General features: G+C 38.5%; 2 protein-coding genes across 7 annotated transcripts in view; one reads left to right on the forward strand and one right to left on the reverse strand.

Annotated features, from left to right (window-relative positions):
• The window catches only part of ATP10D (ATPase phospholipid transporting 10D (putative)), a 38,630-nt gene extending 26,285 nt beyond the window's left edge, over positions 1–12,345 (forward strand). Inside the window, exons 16-24 of one of the 4 annotated variants that reach the window (XM_072928142.1) lie at positions 510–694; positions 1,809–2,118; positions 2,697–2,773; positions 3,287–3,412; positions 3,805–4,005; positions 6,627–6,707; positions 6,950–7,054; positions 8,359–8,546; positions 10,526–12,345. In XM_072928142.1, coding sequence (XP_072784243.1) covers positions 510–694; positions 1,809–2,118; positions 2,697–2,773; positions 3,287–3,412; positions 3,805–4,005; positions 6,627–6,707; positions 6,950–7,054; positions 8,359–8,546; positions 10,526–10,733 — 1,481 coding nt within the window. In that variant the 3' untranslated portion in view covers positions 10,734–12,345. The other 3 variants (XR_012055581.1, XR_012055580.1, XM_072928143.1) reach the window with 3 other exon arrangements.
• A 3,019-nt stretch (positions 12,346–15,364) lies between these two features.
• CORIN (corin, serine peptidase) overlaps positions 15,365–22,869 on the reverse strand; it is a 106,616-nt gene continuing 99,111 nt past the window's right edge. For 2 of the 3 annotated variants that reach the window (XM_030271010.4, XM_072928145.1), the window contains 3 exons: positions 20,621–20,892; positions 18,975–19,108; positions 15,365–18,523 (listed from right to left, as the gene is read on the reverse strand). In XM_030271010.4, the coding sequence (XP_030126870.4) occupies positions 18,341–18,523; positions 18,975–19,108; positions 20,621–20,892 (589 nt within the window). In that variant the 3' untranslated portion in view covers positions 15,365–18,340. The remainder of the gene's footprint in view (positions 18,524–18,974; positions 19,109–20,620; positions 20,893–22,869) is intronic. The other variant, XM_072928144.1, reaches the window with a different exon arrangement.

Raw genomic sequence — 22,869 nt, forward strand, 5'->3', positions numbered from 1 at the left:
GACTATAGTGGTAAAGGCAGCTTGTGCTAGAAGCTGAAGAGAGACAGATTCTGTTGTGTAAAGAGTGCTCCTTCTCTTATTTTGCATCATATCTGCTTAGTGTAAATGCCATAAACCTTGATAATAAAGGAATTATGGGATCACTGGCTTCAATTTCTGGAGAGAAGCCAGAGCAGTGCTGCAAAATGAATATTTTTTAAGGATATACAGGTACCCTTGGCCAAGAGAAGTCAAGCTGCTTTGGAGACCTGCTGTCTTGCAGGGTCATATCTCTGGTGTGACACTAAGCAATATAGTTTGGCCCTAACATGAAATGGAAGTGAAAATATGGAGGTTAAACAACTTCATACTGCCAAGGTGCTTTCTTTCAGGAAATTACAAGCACATCATGGTAGCATGTTTGTTTTGGGATGTGGGTACAGAGAGAAAACCAGCTCGTCCTGTCACTCTTGAACCATTTTGGTTTTGGAAATACAGCAGCACTAATATATCTGCTTGACTACATGAAGGTGCCACTGGCATTGAAGATCACCTGCAGGAGGGTGTTCCAGACACAATTCAGGCTTTACGGAAAGCTGGAATAAAAATATGGATGTTGACAGGTGACAAGAGAGAGACAGCTGTCAACATTGCCTATGCTTGTAAACTGCTGGAACCAGAGGACAAAATCTTCACTCTAAAATCACAGAGTAGGGTGAGTAGAAAAGTAGATTTTCTTCTCTGCTGAAAAATTCAATGAGGTTAGTCCACAGGACAATACAGAAAAGCAAATGTTGCTTCCTTGGGAAATGAAAGAACATTTGCTTTTCTGTATTGTTCTTCCTTGTGGGTAAAATATGAAATCCATTATATTATGTCCCTACATTATGATTAATTATTTTAATTGAATAAACTTCTTAATTTCTCTCTGTGGTAAGCTAAGGAGTTGACATGGTTTCAGGTTTAGATGCTTGTTCTAAGACCTTTAATTTTCCTTTTTTTCTTTGCTTATATATGTCTTAAGAAACACAATTTGTATATGCCATAAAATAATTAACTGTGGGGAAAATAAAGTGAAAAAAGAAAGGATTTTTAGTCTAGTTGTGTTTGAGGAAAGCTTGGAGTTTGATTTGTACCAGCATTTTCCTTTTACTCTGGTGGGAAATTAGTGTCTGTCTTGACAGTGAGAACTAAACCTCTTTTGAATAAGTGCTCTTCTTCCCTCTAACTAGGCTTAGAAATAAAAAACAGGCTTTGATACTGTTGCATTTCAAAGTAAAATGATGAGAAGATTTAAGAAGATGTATTTTCTTCTATGTTGCATGTGCTTTACATATATTGATACCACAAACTTTTTGAGCTTCTTATATTGATTCTGATAAGGTGAAACATTCCTCAAGTCCAGTTCTTCAGTAATTCATGGCAGCTCACTTTTAATGTGATATGAAGTGCACTTTTGGTTCTGCATGCCAGACAAAAGAAACATGGAGAGAAAAAGTTTTAGCAAAGCTGTATTTATGTTATGGAATCCTTAATGATTGCTTTTCCTGCTAGTCTGTAATGGTTTTCTGGCTTGCATAGGTTTTTCTCTCTTCTCTAATACAATACCCAAGCAAATCTGCTAAAGCAAAGTTTATCATAGACACTTGCATTAACAACAGTCTACATCCTGTGTGTTTTTAAAGGGGTATTCAACCTCATGTCTGATCCTTTCAAAATAAATACTATACAAGCATTTGATTTTTTCCCCATATGTATTTTATGAAGTGAAAAGGGAGGAAGAGTACAAACAATATTTCATAAGATGCTTTTCTCGTGTCTTCTATTAGGATGCCTGTGCCTTGGTAATGAGCAAAATTTTAGAAGACATCCAGGATAATACTTCTGTCAAAAAAAACCGCAGTGAGAAACTTGGAAATGCCTCTGCAAGTCCCTCCACCCAAGCTCAAGGGTTCAATTCAGGCCTGGTTATTGATGGAAGGACTTTAGAACATGTCCTTCATGACAGCCTACAGAATATTTTCTTGGAACTCACAGAAAAATGTCGGGCTGTGGTCTGTTGCCAAGCCACACCACTGCAGAAGAGTGTCCTGGTCAAACTGGTGCGAAGTAAGCTAAAGGCAATGACATTAGCTGTAGGTGAGTCTTGTGGTTATCCTCCTTTCTCTGAAAAGAAGTAAAAGCCAATTTCTTCTCTTGTATATTTTGCTAATGTCCGTCACAAAATTTATTTTATGAGCAATATTATCCTTTGAATTGTAGCTGTCTCTGACATGAGATGATGTTTGTCTTCTGAAGTAGTAAATTTAGTCCATAAACTTAAGTCAGTATAAAGCAATAAGAACAGCACCAGTCATACCATTCTTATGTAACATGCAAAGCAGCAAGTGAGAGCATATTTCTTCCTATCATAACCCCCCAAAATTAGGAGGTAGAGGAGAGATGACTGGCTGTGATTTAAAGCACCCACATTTTGTGGTGCAGCATGCCAACTAAATTCTGACAAAGGGAACATCTATTATCTCTTTGGAGAACATAGCTCAGTTCAGGCAGGTGTTCCACTTACTAATCCTGTTTTCCTTAGAGTTTTTCAGTGTTGGCCATAAAAATGTATTTCTCTGAACTCTTTGGTGTTTGATATTTGTCTTTTCCTGACACCTCCATAGCAATGTGATAGTCAGCAAAGCTAGTTTTGATTTTTCTTCTTTTCTCTGTAGGTGATGGTGCCAATGATGTCAGTATGATCCAGGTGGCTGACACTGGTGTGGGAATATCTGGCCAGGAAGGCATGCAGGTAGTGTATCCAAAGACACCTGCAAATGATTTGCAACTGATTTAAATCAGTTCAGAGTGTACTCTGGAGACCCAATAGCACCATAGTTAGTTCCCTTACATGGGCAAGACTTTGCAGCCTGAGCCTCACACCCAGGCTTCAGCATTCCACCAGGAGCAATCAGAAGCTGAATGCTGCACGTCAAGCTCCAAACAACAGTTTGCTGCCTGACAGTGAGCTCCATATTACTTATGTCATGCAGGGAAATGAGCAGCCTAAGTGTCAGTGTCAGTGATTTCTGTGCAGTGATTTATTGTGTGGTAATAATGATGACAGTTATATTCCTGTTTGTGCTGTGTTGGACTGAGCTCTGTGTGTTAGTTTTGAAGTCTTGTATGGAACCTGGCAAGTACTATGTATAAAAATCATAAAATAAGAACTTCCAACAGTGGGTAAGTTGCTTTGTTGGCAGTATCTGAAGCTTATTTTTAACAGTTTGGCTAAAGCATATCCTTTTATTCGTGTGTTTTGCAGGCTGTGATGGCAAGTGACTTTGCAATCTCTCAGTTTAGACATCTCAGGAAGCTGCTGCTTGTCCATGGTCACTGGTGTTACACGAGACTTACCAACATGGTGCTTTACTTCTTCTACAAGAATGTGGTATGTAACTATCCCATTCTAGGATAATCACAGTTTACATATGTTTGAGCACTGAAAGGTTCAGTAAGGCTTTATTTTCTTTTTTCTCTTCCTATTGTGAATGGTTTCAAAAAGTGTGTCAAACAATTCAGTTTCCCATTTGCCTGCAGAGGCCAGAGGTTCTTATTCCTTTGACTAAATTTCCCACTCAAAGCCATTGTTTGATTTCATTACACAGTGGGTATGGGGCACTACTAATATGGTGGCAGCACGACTGTTTCAGCAAGTCATGTCTGTATTTGAAATGTTTCCAGTGATTACTTTAACCAGACCTAAGACCTACTAATTTTCCTCTTGTTTTTAAAGCATTTGTCAGTGGCTAAAATTTCATCATGTTGTCTTTGGCTTTTCAGACCTACGTGAATCTGCTGTTTTGGTACCAGTTTTTCTGTGGGTTTTCAGGCACATCAATGACTGACTACTGGATCTTGATTCTTTTCAATCTCCTTTTTACGTCGGTGCCACCCATCATCTATGGTGTCTTGGACAAAGATGTGTCCGCAGAGATACTCATGGAACTACCACAGCTTTACACAATGAGCCAGAAATCTGTGGTAGGTTGCAGAATGCTTGGCCTGAAGCAAATTGAAATGGTCAGCATTTAAGCCATTTCTGTCTTTCTTTTATGTTGCATCTCAGACAAACATTGTTTTAAATTGCTTTCTCTGTTAGGAAGTGTCTAGGCTTGTGGAATATGTGCACAAATATAAACCTGTTTTTAAAAATATTTTTTAGGCTCTTTTCAGTAATAGACCCAATCTTATCAGATATTTGGATGATAAAAGAAATTAAGGACTTCAGGTAAAGCAGTGTACTAGACAAACATTGTTACCAGCATGTTTATTTCATTCATTATGTCAGCTGTCAGCATGTTTCCTCAAATTGGGATTTGTTTGAGCAAGGGCACTCTATATACTGTATGTTTTTTCTTTGTCATATAAAAGTCTCAACTGACAAAGAATCAGAGCAGATTCATTTCAAATAATCTTCAAAGAACTTTTGTCAGTGAGGGTACTTCTCACCTTACAGGTATGTTCTGAAATTTGCCTTCCCACCTGAAAACACTATACATCATACCTGGTCTATCAGCAAATTCTGTCCAAACATTTAGCACAGAAAACCAAAGGGAGTGAGGGAATCGGTTCTAAATCAAAATTATATAACTCGGTGGGATCTTTCCTGGTTTCTGATTTGTTTAGCATGAATTATAGCATAATTTTAAATTTTATAGTTTTAAAAACTTAATAATTAAAACAATATCTTTATTATAATAATTGAAGGCAGTGACATACTGAGCCTGAGACAAAATAGATACTAATAGTCCAGAGAGAGGAAATACTGACTACATGAATCACCTAAAACTCAACATTTTCTTTAGGATCAGATCCTGCAATATCATTAGAAGGCATTTCTTTACCAAGAGAATGGTCATACACTGGAGCAGACTCTTAGAGGTATGGTCAGTGCCCCAAGACTGTCAGTGTTAAGGAGGCATTTGCACAACGCCCTTAATATCATGCTAGAACTTTTGGTCAGCCCTGAAGTGGTCAGGCAGTTGGACCAGATAATCCCTTCCAACTGAAATATTTTATTCTGTTCTATTCTACTCTATTCTAAGACATACTACTAAAAAAAAAGAGCTACAACATGTTGTGTAATAGTGTTGTCTCATTTATTATAACCTGGCAGAAGTTTAGGTCCAGTCTAGAAGGGAAAGAAGGTAATACAGTGAATGGACAAATTGTTTTGCTTGTTTGTGGACTTCTACATTTCTTTTTATGTACGCTTAAATATTTTATGTTGCTTGGTTTACAGTATTTTTGGAAAAACAAAGTATTCTTTTGGTACCAATCCAAACCTGTGTAGATTGGCTTGAGCAGTTCTGTGCTTTGTCAGTCAAAGATTTTGATTAAGTAAATGTTGCAAGGTCTCATTATTTGTTTTGATCTTCAGTATATGTACAATGCAGTGATCTGAGCTGAGATGAAGGTTTTGTAGCAAGATAATTGGAATTACTGCATTACATAATATATTTTCTTCTTTCCCTTTTTATTATCTTATCTTGTGTTAGTTTTTTTGTCTTTTGTCCATCCCATCATTCCTTGCTCTGTGGTTGGAGTTATTATCATTTCCTTTCATGCATGGAAGCAAATGAAAATAATTGCATGGACTTAAATACAGTATAGAAAAAAGATAAATGCTTTAAAAGATGCAATAAGAGGCAATGTCACAATATTGCACCATGACATCACGAGTATACAGCTTTGTATAAACCATAAAAAAATAATGGAACAGTAAATGGAATTAATCTTCAGTAGTTTAAAGCCCTTTCCTGAAAAGAAAATAAGTTTCCTACATCACCTTCAGACAGCAGTTCAGTTCTTAAAAGGGCTGAATGGCTCTTTGGAAAGACCCATCTCTCCACTAATCATACAGGACATCCTGGATGATTGGACTTCTCACCTATGTGTCTCACTTCAGTGCCTGAAAGAATGGGATATAACTGAGCCAGAGCATAGGCAGCTGTGGTTTCCTAGGTGGTTGATCTCACAGCAGTGTGCTGCTCCTGAGGGAGGAAGTCTTATTCCCTTCTCCCTTTTTTTCTTCCTGTTCCCTCTTCATCCATATAGTTAAACTGTTTTCCTAGTGCCAGCTCAGTTATGCCACCAGGACCTCACAGGAGCTGATTTAACTCACTGAAAGAGCAATGTGTTACTCCAGCCGAAAAGCGAGTTAATTTCTCACATCTGATGGGCTAAATTAGCTCACAGAGGAGTCCCATTCACACAGAGGAGTCAAACAGCACACATAACAAAAAGGGACGGAGATAGAAGGTGGGACTTGGTATTCAGTGATGGTAAGCTGCAGGGTACTTCCCTGTCCATCAGCCCCCTCCCCTCCTTAGGACTCAGCTGAAGCTCTGGTACATCTGTTCTGATAGGAACAGCTGCAAGATTAGAGTTCCCAGTGCTGGCTGCTGATTCAAATACTAACAGATATATGTGTGGAGGGAGATCTTGAGATCTTTGTTCTAATAACTGTAACACAAAAGATGCCTTTTTCACTTGGAAACTAACTGGAATTACTTCAGCAGATAATCATTCCCCAGATCCAAATTAATGCTGATTAAGGATGCAGCAATTTGTTACAATGCCGTTATGTTTTTCTCTTACAGGCTTACTTGCCTTCAGCTTTTTGGATAACCTTGCTGGATGCATTTTACCAAAGTCTCGTTTGCTTTTTTGTGCCTTACTTTGTAAGTGCTAGCTACAAAATATATTTATACATTTTGACTTAATTAAAACCTAAGCAAATTAGAGAATAGAATGAAGTATTTGATTTTTACTTCCTTGTATATGAATGTATACTAAGATTATCATTGTAACAGGACTGAACTCTGTGTGTGCAAATATGTATGTTGTTGAAATTATTCATGCCACTTCATATTAGGACTATACATAAATAATATTTGATGCTGACCACTGTCTTCCTTTACAGACTTACTGTGGCTCAGACATAGACATTTTTTCTTTTGGAAACCCCATAAACACAGCAGCACTCTTCATAATGCTGTTTCACCTTCTCATTGAGTGCAAGTCTGTGGTGAGTACTTTGTTTCCCAAAGAGTATATTCCTTACAGAGTATACAGCTTTCAGTAAAATTAAAGGGAAGAGAGGTCTTCAAATGCAAAACAGAATAAGTGTAAAAGGGTCAAACCCTAAATACTGTATTTATGTGATCATGTGAGCTCTCCTAACTTATCTGTTATTGGAACCAATAGAAATAGGACTAAAATTAACAAAGCTTGGCCTCAGAATTGTTTTTAAATAGTAAAATTGTCCTTCTTCCTTTTAAGGTAGGGTGGTTTGGGGGATGTTGGTTCAGTTTTGCAAATGGTGAAAATCCACCAGTGATCTGCTAGAACTTCCTTAGTTTGCAAAGTTTGCATCTCAAAGACAACAGTGTAAATTGCTGATTTTGAAAGCTTGGAATTGATGATCTTCTGTGTGGCCAGGATAAGCAGTTCAGAGGTGTATTTTGATGCCAGAACTGGAAAATCAATATGCTAAGAAACATTATTTCAGTTTTCAAATCTCCACAAGCTAAAGCACCTGCCTTAGCTTGGATACATTTAGGTCCCTTACAAGGGTAATACTTGGAGTTTTGGCTTAATTTTAAAGAAAATACAATAAATGGGTATAGTAGAAGGATACTTATTAATGGGTTTTGTTTTTTTATTTGACTTTTTAGAAGTATTTTTAGGATTGTTTTATAATGGATGACATTTCAAGTTGTGATTCAGTTTTTTCACTGTTCTTTTGGGAGTATGACAGCCATAATTAAAATGCTTTTATTAAGAACATATATATAGCATGAGTGTATTCACACTCTGATTAGAGAACCTTACTTAAATATGTTTTGTTTGGCATTTTTTAATGCTGGCAAGCTGTCAGACCAGTGGCAATATTGTTTTTTTAGTAGCTGTTATAGCCATTTAGATGTAAAATTACAGAAAACTCCAGTGTAGAAACTCCAATGTCTCAAGCAAGCTATATAAAGGTGGTGTCATGTAGAGATTTCATCTCCACTTGAGAAAGCTTTCTGTGCTGCCAGTGGATAAGGTGGTAATCTGAGGCAAATGTCTTTCACAAAAGAATAAAAAGCTATGAATTTATGAGAATTTAAAAAATAAAATGTCTGGAACACCTGTATACTGTAGAAAGAAGGCTCCATTCTTTCTGGACTGTTTTGTATGAAATTAGGAATATTATCTGAACAGATGTATCCTCTGTTACATTCAACAGCTGCCCTTGGAGGAAAAGTGTGCATGTTCATGTAAATACAGATGTAATAGTCTTTCTGTTTTACAGCTTAAATCTTACTTACTTCCTTTTCTGAATTGCAGACATGGATACATACAGTAGTTATAGTTGGCAGCATCCTGTTTTACTTTGTGTTCACTCTGGCAATTGGAGCAACCTGCAAAACCCACAACCCACGATCAGACTTTTACTGGATCATGGAAAAGCACATGACAGACCCAGTATTTTACTTAGTTTGCCTCTTAACTACTTGCATTGCTCTGCTACCCAGGTGAGTTTCTGTTTTATAATTGTAGATTGCTGCTATTACCAAAATTAGTTTTCTGTGAGTCTGTGATGTTATGAAACTCTGGCTAGATGTCTTTCTTCCCTAGCATCCCCCAATAAAAATGACAATTTCATGACTCTATTTCACCAAGCTATGTGAGGACAACTTTTTAGTGCCATTTAGTTCTCCAAGTAAATTTCAGTAATAAAAATTTTCTTTTTTGACTCATATAATATTAAATGTTGTCTTTGGAAGGCAAAGAAACAGTAATTTTTGTAATCACAGAGTTCATAATTTATATTCAGATCAGTTAAATTAGTGACCAGTACTATATATAGACAAAGAAATACTCTGCTTAGTCTGTGTTAGTTTGTGAAATGATTTTCTGTTTGAAATTTATGTCATAAATATCTACGAATGTATTTAGAGTGAAGAATGCATGTACAGGCTTCTTTGTGGGGTGGAAACATGCTGACTAGATTCACAAGGGGGTCTGGATAATTTTTTGTCTCACTGAAGTTCAAGTTTAGTAATTCATTCACCCTGAAGGGCAGTAGTATTGGTTGGAGGTGGAAGACGTGCATGCTGAGCAGCGAGACACCTGAGTGAGCCAACAAAGCAAAACAAACCATGTGAAAACCAGTGGAAGAGACGTCATCAAACTTTCTGTTTAGCTTTCTTTAGTAGCCAAAGCTATCTTCATTTCACTGCCTGAGTGTGAACTCAATTCTGTAGCCTACTAGTGAAGTGCCTCCGGTGCTAATTACTCATTCTTCTGTGTTATGTCTCTTTCTTTCCCTCTTACATAATTTCAGAAAGAATGAGACTTGAAATTGAATTGCACAGACAGATACTGAGAAGAGTCGAGGAGAATAAGTGCTGTTTTCCACTCAACTGATGTCATTTAATATCATTAGACACAATCTGAGCACACTTTCTGGATCAAGTGCTGTAGTACAGGCTGCATAAGTTATCAGTCCTGCCAGCAGGAAAGCTGGCAGAGCCATGCCTGTAGATGCCTGCAGTGGTCACCAAGTAATAAGTCCAGTTTGAACATGTCTGATCTGTGTCTTAAGTGTGTCATCAAGAGCTGTACTGCACTCACTGGGGATTATGACTGATCTGATCTGACTGATAGCTTTGGTTCGCACTTCAGCAGAATGACAAACCATGAGGTGCAAGAAACATGGCTTTCTGTCCCTCCTCTCAGCTTGGTTCAGGTGACGACAGCAGAGCCTTTTCTTTCACACACAGTAAATCTCCCCTACATGGCAAATTAATAGATATAGGCTGTTCTGGGACCTTTTGGTAGGGCCATAGAGAGCCAAGGTAGGATAAAGGTTTCAGCTTGGTGGCTACTTCAGTGTGTGGCTGTTGAATTTTGAAGATGACAGTGGTTTTCATGGTTAATTAAAGGCAAACTATTAGAAATTCCTTAAGTCATAAGTACTCTCCCTGTGTCAATACCTTAGAAGATTTATAGCTGTTGTGGCTAATTTCAGCTTTTCTACTGCAGTAATTTGAAGCAGAAGTACCTGTTATGGGACTACTGCTGTCACATGTGTTTTTTTCCATGTTTGTTTCTGATACAATCCTTTGTATGATGCTGAAAAACCCCCACTCGGGGCATTGTGAAGCCAGGGGCTCCTCTGCAGCTTCTTGTGTAAGGGTGTGAGATTGGGCTTTCACTGGAGGTGTAGAGGAGAAGTTCTTTTACAGAGGGACAGATGTTGGATGCCCTGTTGCCTGAAAATTAACTGCAAAATTCTGTGATTAAATCCAACCTAAGTTGGCAGTTAGGTCAGTTCCAATATCACAGAATTACATAATGGCCTGGGTTGGAAAAGACCTTAAAGATCATGTAGTTGTAGTCCAAGAACTAGGCTTTAGGGTTATTTCAATGGTGGTTTCACCTTTAGTCACTGGAAACAGTTTTGGGCTTTCTTTTAAACAGCTTATTTGTAACTGTGTTTATTTTGTAGATATTTGGTAAGAGTTCTCCAAGGAACATTGTTTCCATCTCCAGTGTCGAGAGCCAAGTACCTTGTCAGACTGTCTCCCGAGGAGCGGAGGAAAGAAATTAAGAGATGGAAAGATGAGTGTAATGTGAATTATAGGGTGAAGCTCCAAGCTACTTCTGTGCCTTCCAGCTCAGCTGCAGATGCTGTATCAGAGGAAGAAAGCACTTGATAGTATTTTGCCAGCATATAAAACACCTTTTCAAACCTGTTCAAGAGATGGGTTATTAAATAACACCTCCTTCTTACCAGGCATTCAGGATGAGTCTGGGAGTACAAGTGGCTTGAACTCTGAAAAGACTGAATTTACTAAAGGCAACTAATACATTTACATTTGGTGGCAATAGATCATGTGCTAAAGTCACTGTGTGTGCTTCTGAAAAGGGCAGCAGTGCTGTCTGTATCTCTAGCACACAGTTTTGTATCTCTAGAGCAGTTTTCAGCTCTATTTTGTGTGAAGAAGATGCTTTACTGTATTTTACAAAGTTGGAATGCTAACTGGTTAAACGCAGGAGTAACAACTGCTGATTTATGCCAAGGTGTGGTTTTGTTTTCTTCAGCCAAGGTAGATGATGAGCACATTTCCTTAAAATCTTGTTTATAAGACTTTTCCATAATTTATTAGGATGTTCAAGGTCTAAATGTCTGGATTATTTTTTATAATTCTTCATACAGTAGACTTTGCATACTGCTTATTTCTTGTATGCAACATTGCATAACACATTATGGTGTTATAGACAGGACATTGCATGAATGTGGATTTGGAGAATCCAGTTCAGGTAAGTTCAGCCTGCTCCCTTACACTGCTGCCCTAGAATCCTAGCATGCCCTCGGATTCACCACTTGCTGAAGTATGAAGTAAGCAACAGGGCTGGGATGTGGTGGTACTGGTTGACTTGTTTCAAGACTTTTTATTACATGTAGTAGTTTGTGTAATTTATGTAACCACTGTAGTCCAGTTTGTTCACCAGGCTATTGCATAGGCCATCTCACTGATGGATAAACACCATTTTAACCATAAGAGAGAAGCCCAAACGAGACACATGTAACATGTCTCCCTCACCTTCCTCTTCACATAAAGAGTAAATCTTTAGTGCAGTCTTTTTTTTTCCATGACAGTTCATCCTCCTGCTTTATCACTCCATTTTGACACCATTTGCCATTTCACGTTATCTGCAACCAAAAGGACTTACTTCCCACCTCACCCAGTTCACATGTTGGCTGGCTGTCTTTTCTCTAAACTACCTCATGCCTGTACTGCAAAATTGTCTGCCAGCAGCAGTAAGGAGCTCCAGTCTTGTCTTCAGGCCTTCCCTTACAAATAGCAGCTTCTAGCTGGTAACATCACTCTTCTTCACTCTCAGGTGTTTTTACATTCGTCCAGGCTTTTATAATAATCAGCTAAAGTGTCTCTAAAGGCTGCTCAAAAGAAGGCATCTTGCATTGCATGTCTCACATTTGAGTGCTGTTGCTCATCTGTCTCTAAGACAGATGAGTCCTGCCCTCTGCCAGTTTCCCACTGCTCACACACTGCACAAAAAGTGGCTGAGGTGCATGTGGCAACTTCTAGATTCCAGACTCTCTAAAACATTGCCTCCTTTTTACTTCCCTTCCCAAAAAGTTACATGGACAATTTAGGGAGGAATGTAGGAAATCTGTTTGTATTCACTAGCACCTGTTGAAATAAACAGTTTCCTCATACTGTAGCTGCTAATGAATTATTAGTGCTGAGCCCATTTTGTGGTTCTGTTACTTTCTAAAAGTTTCTGCTTTCAAATTGCCAAGATTTGTGTGTTTATTTTTAGGCACCATGTTTCAGGCAAGGACTCTGCTTTCTAATTGAACCATGAGCTTTCCACATCAATGATCAACATTACATATTCCACATCTTTTAAGATCTCTGAAAGAATTTAAATGAACGCTGTGAGGTCTGGACAGCTGCTGCTATACAGGGCTGATATTGACGGCATGCTGAGTTCATTCAAATGCCAGTCACCGCATGTTATCAAATGTTTAAAACAGCTCTGTGTTCAAAAGGTAGAGTGTAATTAGGACTGACTCTCTCCCTAATTTTAGTGAGGAGAAAAAGAGAAAATATTCTTTTTGTTTAGCCTGTAGAAGAAAAGTAGTGGAAGGAGAAATTGATGACAACCATTTCTGATTTTTTTTTTTTAGTTTGGTTCAACATATGACAAAGTGTTTTCTTAAGTTCTCACATAAAGTTACTGGAGACCTTTGAAGTGGTGGCAGATACTCAAATTCCAAGAGATCATGTTGGTTTGAATTACTTTTTCAGATGTTTATCTGTTATATCCTACTTGCTGTGGGCGGGCTCCTCGCCATGAGTGTACTCCAGGTTTCCCAAGTGAAACATCTCAGCTTTCTCAGCTTTCTCGACAAGAAATGGGAGCTACAAGGTTGCAAAGCAGTCAACAGGTTGTGCAGGGAGACAAGCTGGTACTAGGGGCAGAATCATACAGGAAGAGAGTTACTGGGATGAGCTGAAATTATCTACGCTGCTCCACAGCCCCAAGGCAGGCTCAGCTCCACCCTTGTCCTTCCTAGTAGATGTTATCCTGCTGTAAAGAGCTCCAGAGAAACAAGCAGTGCTTTCCTGCCCTCAAAATCAAATCCTGTTTTTGTTTTCATTGTCTGACCTGAATGTTTCTTCTGCACATTAAATCCACAGCCTCTCTGCACTTGCGGCCACTCCTCCACAGAGAGGAGACTGGTCCATGATTTACAAGTCTAACTCTATGACTGAGGTATGTTGAACTTTGCTGGGGGAGCTCCAGCACTTCCAGTGACCTGAGGGAGTGCAGGCCTCAGCTCTGTCCCCCCTTTCTCTTTCAAAAGAGTTTGGGGACAACACCAGCCTGTGACCTGCCCTCTTGTTGCCTCTTCTGCAGAAGCAGAACCTACCAGCAGATCTGACAGGTAGATGATGATTTAGTGTCAGGAGTTTGCATTTTTTTCATACAAAAGCTGTAGTATTCAGAGTAAGATCTTTCAAAACCTTCTGACTAAGCCATGGCATCAAAATAACTACATGAAGAAACATGAGTGGCAGTCATCTGTTAAACACAAGACCAGCTCCATGACGCCTCTGGGACATTTAAATTGCTATTATGTGAAAATTGCTATTATGTGACTCTTTACAAGCCTCAGCACTCCATTACTCACAGCTTAGTGTGGCCAGGCTTTCAGGACATTGTTCCGCTCTGCTGAGATTGTAAGTCCTTTTGTGCCACTTGAAGTAGCGAAAAATAACATGTGTGTGCATTGCCTATTGGTACTCCATATTGCTTAAACTGTCCTGTGCACTCTGTTTTATTACAGGATTTCACCAAGCAGTCTGGGTCATAATCTAAATTATTAGTTGGGTAAAACTTGCTTTGGGGTTTTTTGGGGGTTTTTTTTGTGATTGTTCGTTTTTTTTGGTGTGGTGGTTTTGAGGTTGGATTTCTTGTTTTTTTTTATGTGGTGGACAAACAGCAGAAATACCTGAGGGCATTTGCAAGTGAATACTAGCTGCCTTTTACTGAAGGAGAGATGAGGGTAGTGAGTCTCTAATAAAAGCTTAAAAATATTTATTGGCCATAACTAAAGTGTTGCCAAATGAAGGGTTGAAGCACATTGTGCTCTCTGTGCTTCTCAACAATTCAATGTCCCCTTTATTAATTTTTTTTAGCACTGAAAATGTTACAACCACCTGCTTGCTTCTGCATTCCTGCACTTAGGCACAGCATGATCTGACTTTTCCATTTTGAAAATAAGCTTTTTGATAACATCTCACAGGTGCCTTCCACATGTCATGAAAGGAAACATGGCATTTACACTTCTTTAATTTTAAAACAAACCAAAAAAACCACCTTCAACTGCCCCAAACTTTGTAGCTACATCTAGAACAGCCTTAACTCTAATTTTGATGTGAAGTATTTGATTTACAGAAGAAAGTAAATGTATAAATTTTTTTTCTTTCACAGCAACCACACCTGTGCTAAACATTTGCCCATGGCAGTCAGCCACAGCCTTTGCTGAGTATTTTGGTCTGTACGTGGGGCACAGTTTGAGCTGATGTTTAGCCCAAGCTGTTATTTCCAGAGCCCCTCTGGCCACAGCACAAGGCTGTGAGGACTGGCTGAGGACCAGCTAAAGCAGAGAACCCAGTGCTCCCACGAGCCTTGACTCTTGGCCAAGGCTAATGGGAACTTACAAATGTGACTGTCTTAACAACGTTCCCATAGCTGAATTTCAGTGTGAGTTTTGTATTATTTGTTCCTGTTTTATTCTGGTTATATTACTCTTGCCCTCATGGTCCTGGCTTCCTTATTGCAGTGGAAAGGTAAACTTTAACTGTTTTAAGCTTCTGTCTGCTTATTATTTTGATTTGAGCATGTGTACATGTTGTTGAAATTATGTGTACAACTTATAAGAGATTTTTTATTTAAAAATAATTGCATTCCAGAGCAAAATTATAGAACAAAATGTGTTCAGATTGCGTATTTGATTGCAGCTTTAGCTTTTCAGATTTCTAAGTTCAGAGTAGTTGTTGGCAGCAGTATTCATAGCAATATTCTGTATTGGAAGCATACACACAGAAAAAACTAAAAGTTGTACACTGGTAGTAGTGCCAGAATTTCCACAAGTATTGCAGTATTATCAGGGCTGCTAAAAAAAGTCAGCTAAGGATTCAAAAATTCTTTTTGAAGGCTATTTTTAGGCATTATTGGTGAAGTTATAACTTGTTACCTTTATTATAATTTAGTCTCTCTAAAGATTAAAACACATTTTCAACAGAAGTTATTTGGAAAATGATTGTAAACTTTTATTAGTACAACTAGAAAGAAACACATTGGCGTGACTGAGTGGCATTGCTTCTATTTGGAGATACAGCTGTGGTAGAAGCAAAACCAACAAATGCTACCTTACAATGAGGCTACACACCTGTGAGACAAACTTATTGTGATCATAGCCATTATGTCAGCACTCAGGAAAAGGCTGGATACAGTGGAAGAAAGAGCATGTTTGCCTATTTCATGTGCATACATAAAAACCCGAGTATAAAAATACATCTATAAAATTACAAATTTTCTCTTTACATGGAATGTTGTGTCAGACAGAGTTGTGGGAAAGGATAAGACCCGAGTGCTCCCTCCTAAATCCATTGGGATGGATTTCAGCCTGAAATTTCTTCAGACTGATTCCATATAGGACAGGGCTCGACCTTATGTTTAAGCAGGACTCTCCCTCATTTCCTGGGAGGAACTGCTTGGAAACTAGTGGTAGGCCAAATCCAGGTAATTGAAAGTGTGTAGTTAAATGTTATCATTTGGTAATGCTAATATCTACATGTATGATTTTCTGTACTCTGGTGCTTTACAAAATTCAAAGCTGCTAACCACTGGCCATATCTGGTAGAGAGAAGCCAGGCTGGGTTGCTTATTCTGCAGGAGCACCTCTTTGGAAAACAGACCTGGCCAGAACCTGTCTGACACCAGCCCACTGGCTCTTAACAACCACTGGGCCACCTTCTCCTCAGGGAACTCTTGAACCAGCTCCAGGACTCAGAGCTTTTCTGCCCTACAGCCACAGAGATCCCAGTCCCAAAGGAAAGCTGAAGTGAGGACTGAGAGCTCCAGCCTCCATGTCCTTGAGGCATGGACATCAATAACCTGCTTAATCGGTAATCTACTTGCACTAGATAAACGTGGTCACAGCTGCTTTCTCTAATTTATAGCTGGGGCAAGAAGAGTATTTAAGTTTTCTATCCTTAAGATACTAAAAGTAAAAAAAACCCAACAATCAAACCTAGCAAAGAGTTTTCTTTCTGAGCATGAAACAGTGATTCAATAATCACTTAAACAGTTTCAGAATCCATAACATAAATATTGAGTATTTATTAATATTCATGTCTACAGTGCAGTCTCATGTAACTAATGTTCTAATGTTAGCAATGTTTAAGGAAAAGATACGGAGATAAGAGATAAACCTTCATGAAAGCAGTAGATCTATGGAGATGAGTTGCAATAAGATTCATAGTACCTGAAATGTCCATGTGTTAGGTCTTCATATGCATGTTTCCACATGCAGCAGTCATGCTATTGACAGGGCCCTGCCGTGCTGTCATGGGGCCATGCCAGAGGTAGCAGAGAGGATTATTGTGTGCCTTAGGCTGGATTCACAGGGGACTAGGCACAGCACTGAAAACACAAACTTTAAATGCATTTTTCCCCAGTGGAATTTGTCCTGTAATCCTCAGATTCCTGACTTGTCCTATTCTGGCCTCCTAAAAGCTGATAGCTGTGTAGGACATCATCTACAGCGGTTGATAGGACACACTTTCCCTCTAGCACCATAAAAAGGTGCCAAGCTCCGTCATAATCTTTTCCAACCAGATGCTCTTGGAGTTAGGGCTTAGTGTCTTATTACTGCACAAAGCACTCCACATCTGGCTGCAAAGCACTTGAGCTGGGCTCCTCAAGCCTTTGCTGGTGAAGCTGGTGTACTTTGCTTCTGGTATTTCTAATACTCATTTGAACAGAAGCTGGAATCCCAAGCCTTCTATCACTCATTTTCTTTCTGCTTTTTTCTTTTTCCCAAATGTTTTATCTTGCTAGTCAAAATTAAACTTTAAATGCAAGGTACAAAAAGAGACCTATAAAAATTAACCAGTTCCCCAATATTTGGGATGGTGTGCACTCTGCATCTTTTGCATTTTAAATTTGCATTTTTCAGCTCTCACAAGATGCCCAAAGTAGCTGACTCTAGGACAGGAAACCATTGCAGTGGTATTGCCAACCCTCTTATATTTTTAGAGGGCTGGAGATGGTCAGTGCATGCTATGTATGTTGAACACATTATACAAGGTGGGGAGGAGGGCCAGTGGGGCGCAGGTTTGATAAATGCACAGATCAGTGTAGTGCTGCTGAGACATGGGTGTTTCCTGGACACATTAGGACATTGGAAGCTTCAGAAGATTAAGTGCTAGAGGCTGTCCAAAGAGTCTGAACAATAAAGTTTGGTCTCCAGTGCCTCCACTGGTAGTTATAGGTCTGTTGGCCTACTGGTTCCTCCATCACCCCAGAGACATGCCCATTCTGGCTCTGGGAGTAGAAGCTGTGGAATCAGGGCAGTACAGGGTTATGCCCATGCAAATTAACCACCCTGAGGGACAAAATGCACTAGTTCAGGCATGCCAGGAGCATAAGGCTACACCCCCTTGGAGACCTGCACATGTGATTTGATGTGTCCTGTGCCACATGGATGTACAAACCCACCAGTGTCTTCCACACCCCCTAGCATGTGGTATGGCCCTGTCAACAGCTGTCCTTGTGAGTATATGTCCTGCAGTGCCATAAGAATGCACCAAGTTCCTTCCTCATCACAAGAAGTTAGTGAAAATGCATGTGCTACTAATTGAATAGTATTAAAATAGGTTATTTTAAAAAGTTTTTTCTAGTCTGTGCTACTGCTTAGTTTTAATAGCTAAAAGGCAGAAAGTTGTTGATTCTTTTCTTTTAAGCTTTTTGCGGTGTTTAGAATAGCACCACAACACAGTTAAAAGAAAAGTCAAAAGGATTATTAATTCTACCACAAAGTATATTCATGAGCAGAGGATTTACCGGTAACATTCACTTCGTATTCCATAGCTCCACAACAAGAATAGACAGAGCTTGCAACTCCTTTTCACAGAGTTTCTGGACTGCAAAACCTTCTGTGTTGAAGGTCTGATTCCTTTTTTCTTTTGTCTGTCAGCACAATTCTTACCATCTGGAGTTAGTTTAGCAGAAAGGTGTGGATGTATATTTGTCTTTCAATCCACTCAATAAAATGTGACACGTTACTGTAAACTCCAGGTCCCAAAACCTTGGAAAAGCAGACAGAGCCCCAAGATGTTAAACCAAACAAAGTCCAGCGCCCGGCAGTATGCTCGCACACAAGTGGTCCTCCACTGTCACCCTGCAACAGGAGAGTTGAAAACAGGCTCTTATACACATGGCCAACACTCGTCATTAAAGCTATATCACATTTCCTACAGCCATTTGACTTTAGCAAATAAGTCAGCTGTAAAAACCCTCTGCTTTGCTGAACTGTGTAGCCACACCCAGCATTTATTACCCATTACATTTGTACAAAACATAACCTGCAAAAGGCTCATACAAATGAAGAATTTAACTAATACAGATAAACCCTAGAGTCTTCAAGCAGCTTTTAATTATGAAGAGAAGTTGTTTACACCAATAGTAATAATAATAGTAATAACAGAAGTTGGGTTAAAGTACATAAATAGACAGCTGTCATTCCTAGAATATATAAAGTATGCTACACCTAATTAACATCTCAGTATTTTGATTTCTAAAAGCAATTTTGTTTCTGGAAACTTTCTGTTTCTCCTTACAGAGAAGCCTACCATGCAAGAGTCCACAGTGCCAGATTCGTAGCCTGCACACAGCATCCTGCTGGTGATGATTTTCATGTCAAAATATGACTGGCATTGTTCTAAGGAAATTATGCGAACCTCTCCTTCTTGAAGCTTGAAAGGCACTGAAAAACAGAATTAGGTGTTTACTATACACAAATTCACAAATACTTACCTATTATGTCTCTATGAGGTACGACAAATATTTCCATTGGGATACATTATAAATATTGCTCTCTATATATCTATTAAATGTAATGAGCACTATGTGTTGCATTCTGGGGAAGGACTAAGCACACAGGGACTGGTGTGAAATTTGCTGTTTATTGATTTATTAGCACCTTGACGTGCTGCAGTTTGTGACTTTTAAGATGGGGGCAGTGGTGGCTTGGAAATAGTAATGTGAGAGAGGTAGACAATAGGTTTGATTCACTGTGTCAGGGCAGGATCTCCCTGTTTCTTGGTGTCTGTCACGGTAAAACTTGGTAATAATCACATTTTGGTTATGTTAGGGTAAATCTGACTTACAGAATGTACCAGGAAATCAGGATTTGAACCTAATGAAATTATTGTAATATTTTCAAGGGACAAGAGAAGACTTCTTCCTAGTCCAAGCAACTGAATGGGCTCAAATTCTAATCAAAGTTTTTCAACCTTGGCTATGTAGTACTATGCAGTACTAAATGCTATGTAGCCACGGTGGGTTTTGATGCTTCCTAAAACCTTTAAAATCAACTGACCACATTAGAGAACAAAAAAAACCATTTACCAGTCTGCAAAAATATTCTGTTGGAGTTTTTCCCCTGACATCATATAGAGATATTTTAGATGGGTAGAGATGCTAGTAAACAGCTTACCATTCACATATCCAATTTAATTTTTACCACATTTAAACTGGCCACTACAAATGAAGTTCCACTGAAGCAATATGGAAAGGGAGATTTCCTCACCCAGCGTAGAGAAAATCCATCCCTAGTAATTATTATAATAATAGCAAAGGAAGAAAGACCATGGCTAGTGCACTAAAAGTTTTGGGGCCAGGCTAGTTTGCATACTATTCATGCAGAATAATTTTGCCTGAACAAAGATTTACGTAACACAACAGTTCTTGTCAAGGACCGCGGCAGCCCCAGAATAAGAAAACACACTAAACGTTCTGATCAGAGATACAAAAACACCTCTTGTGACTGTGGAATAAATTGTCTGACCAGTACGAAATGATTCATGACCCAGTTCCTCCAGCCTGTATGCCAGTGCCTCCAGCTTTCTCTCAATTAAGAGTGTTCCTCCACACTGATGAGCTGGTACCTTTGCAATGCGATTCTGAATGCAACTTAGATGGGTAAAATTATAACTAATGTGGGGGCCTTTCTTGATAGAAGTTTCCAGATTCTCAATATTTTAAAAAACTCAAGTCAGTGTCTAAGTAGTATTAAGGAGCATAAATTGAGGCTGCTGCTTGAAAAAGCTAGGCTATAGTCAGCTTGATCCCTTCAGGAGTAGTTATACTTCCCTAGTATTTACTAAGATCCAGTAATAATATAAATGGATTAAAGTTTGTAACGGTATCACTTATTTGATTAACTCAGTAGAAGCTTCACATTTTTCAAAAGTCACAGAAATACTCTTCATCTTACTTTTGTTGCCCATGTGTCCCCAGCCTGTGATGTAGCAGTAGGTGTCTGGCTGAACCAATTGGCTCTTGCTGGGCAAGCAGACAGGTCTTACATAGCTTGTCTCGTTGATGTCCTCATCTAGTTCCACGATGCTGATATCATAGTCTACAACTGCTCTGTTGTAGCGTGGATGAAGGATGATGGTCTTCACTAGTCGGGTCTGCATGAAACTTGATGGATGATCAAGATTGCTAATCCCAAACACTACTTTCCAGACAGCTGCGTTTTCTCTCCTTTGTAAAAAAAAAAAAAAAAAAAAAAAAAAAAGGTGACATTTCAGTCACTATCTTTCTTTTAAGCCAAAATACCCAAGATATTTTTTCTCCCTTTATGCACACTGCACTTTGCAAAGCATATAAATACTACAAGAACAAAGTGGATATTTATGTATTATTCCTTACAGCAAAGATCTGAGCAACAGAAGTCAATGCTTTCCATTTACCTCCTCCTTGTAACCAAATACATTAAAGCTCACTCCATCAGAAGATACATAACCATGTATTAGTTGCTGAATTAAAGGCTGTCAAAGTCATCCCTCAAGCAAAGTTAGTTGTTTGCATGGTCAGTGGTGGGCACATACAAATTTTGTTAGGGTGAGAATATTGTTCAGCAGTCTGCTGCTGACAGCAGTTAAGTCTCGTTGAAAACCCTAAGGAGTCTCAAATAAGCAATTTTATTGTGTAAATTAAATATTTTATGATAGCCATGGGAAAAAATCCCTTATTTATTCAGCATTCAGTCTGGGCCAAGTATACTTTCTATGGCTAAGATCAAAGGTTACTTTGACTCTTACAATTTTTTTTTCAGACTCTTTTGGTAAACATACAAGACCACAAAGCAATGATACATATGGTATGGGGGGAACACTGAATTATTGTCTATTGAGACACATCAGAAAAGCCTAGATTTTATGAAAGGCTTCAAGGCTGTAATCTCTCAATCCTAACTGGTCATAGGATTAGTTGCAGGTTTTTTGTGGTTTCTAATTCATCTGTAATGCTAAAAGCTCTCCAAAAAGTCACCATTTTTCACAACTGCTGAAAGACAACTCCGTGTAACTAAGCACCTTTGACAGGACTGAAGCTTGTTCAAAGCAGTGTAAGTAAAAGCATGCAAAATTTCAGCTTTTTCATAGTGCTCAGCAGGATTTTAATTCCTATAATTTGTAAAGAGATTAAGTTGCTAAATCAAGACTATGTTTATCTTAAGATAAATTCTTAAATGGATGAAAATTCTGGCATTTCAGACTGTAATGATCATTTTAGCATCATGATCAATTCATGAACTGCTCCATAAAGCTACAGAAATGAAGTGCTAAGATTATTTATATACTATTGTGCTTATGAACATTGCAAAATAGCATCGCCTAGAGAAGTAAGTAGTCAACCAGAATGCATTGCCCTACACATGAAAAAAGATATTTAATGTTTTGGATGCTTCAATGTAATGTATTTCAAAATTATCTTGACAAAACTCTGGGGACTATAAGAAATATAATAAGAAAACTCACAAACAACACAATGTTAATGCATTTCTTTCTATTTATGCCCTCTACAAGTATTCATGGCTATTTGTATTGTTTTTATGTGGTCCTTATGTTTTGTATTCCAAACTTCACATGAGTTTTACAAAATGGAGCATTTTGTATAAAGAACCAGAGCACTTTAAAATATCTTTATATTGTTGTCTTATCTGATTGGTTTGGGAAATTTAAAAAAATAATTTATGTAAAAAAAAATTGTAACATCAAGAATGGTCTCGCTGATATATATTGAGCTTACAAAAAAAAGTTCTTACAAAAGAAGAATTTCAAGATTTCAGGCTTCTGGGTACATCCCCTCAAACTATTCAGAAAGGCAGAAAATAAATAAGTTCCTATAACTTCTCAAACAATTGTTAGACCAGAGTTTCCTAGTACTTCAAGGTCTTCAGAATATAAAGACCTTGAATATAAAGACTTGTTAACAAGTTATACTCTTAACTCAAAGGGATGTTATGCAGCTCTACATGAGGAGTAAATGAACAGCTCCAAAATGTAGTGGCACTTTTTCTGCATTTGACAAAACTGGGAGAATTTTTACTTTATAATGTGACAGCTGTTTTGCTTATCTTTCAGTAATGAGAGGAATTTTATCCAGGAAATTAGATAGCAGTCCAGTATTGCTGAAGAATCAACCTCTGTCCCACACTTTATTTTAGATCACCATAAA

Source organism: Taeniopygia guttata, chromosome 4 (assembly GCF_048771995.1).
Source record: "Taeniopygia guttata chromosome 4, bTaeGut7.mat, whole genome shotgun sequence".
Taxonomy (NCBI): Eukaryota; Metazoa; Chordata; class Aves; order Passeriformes; family Estrildidae; genus Taeniopygia; species Taeniopygia guttata.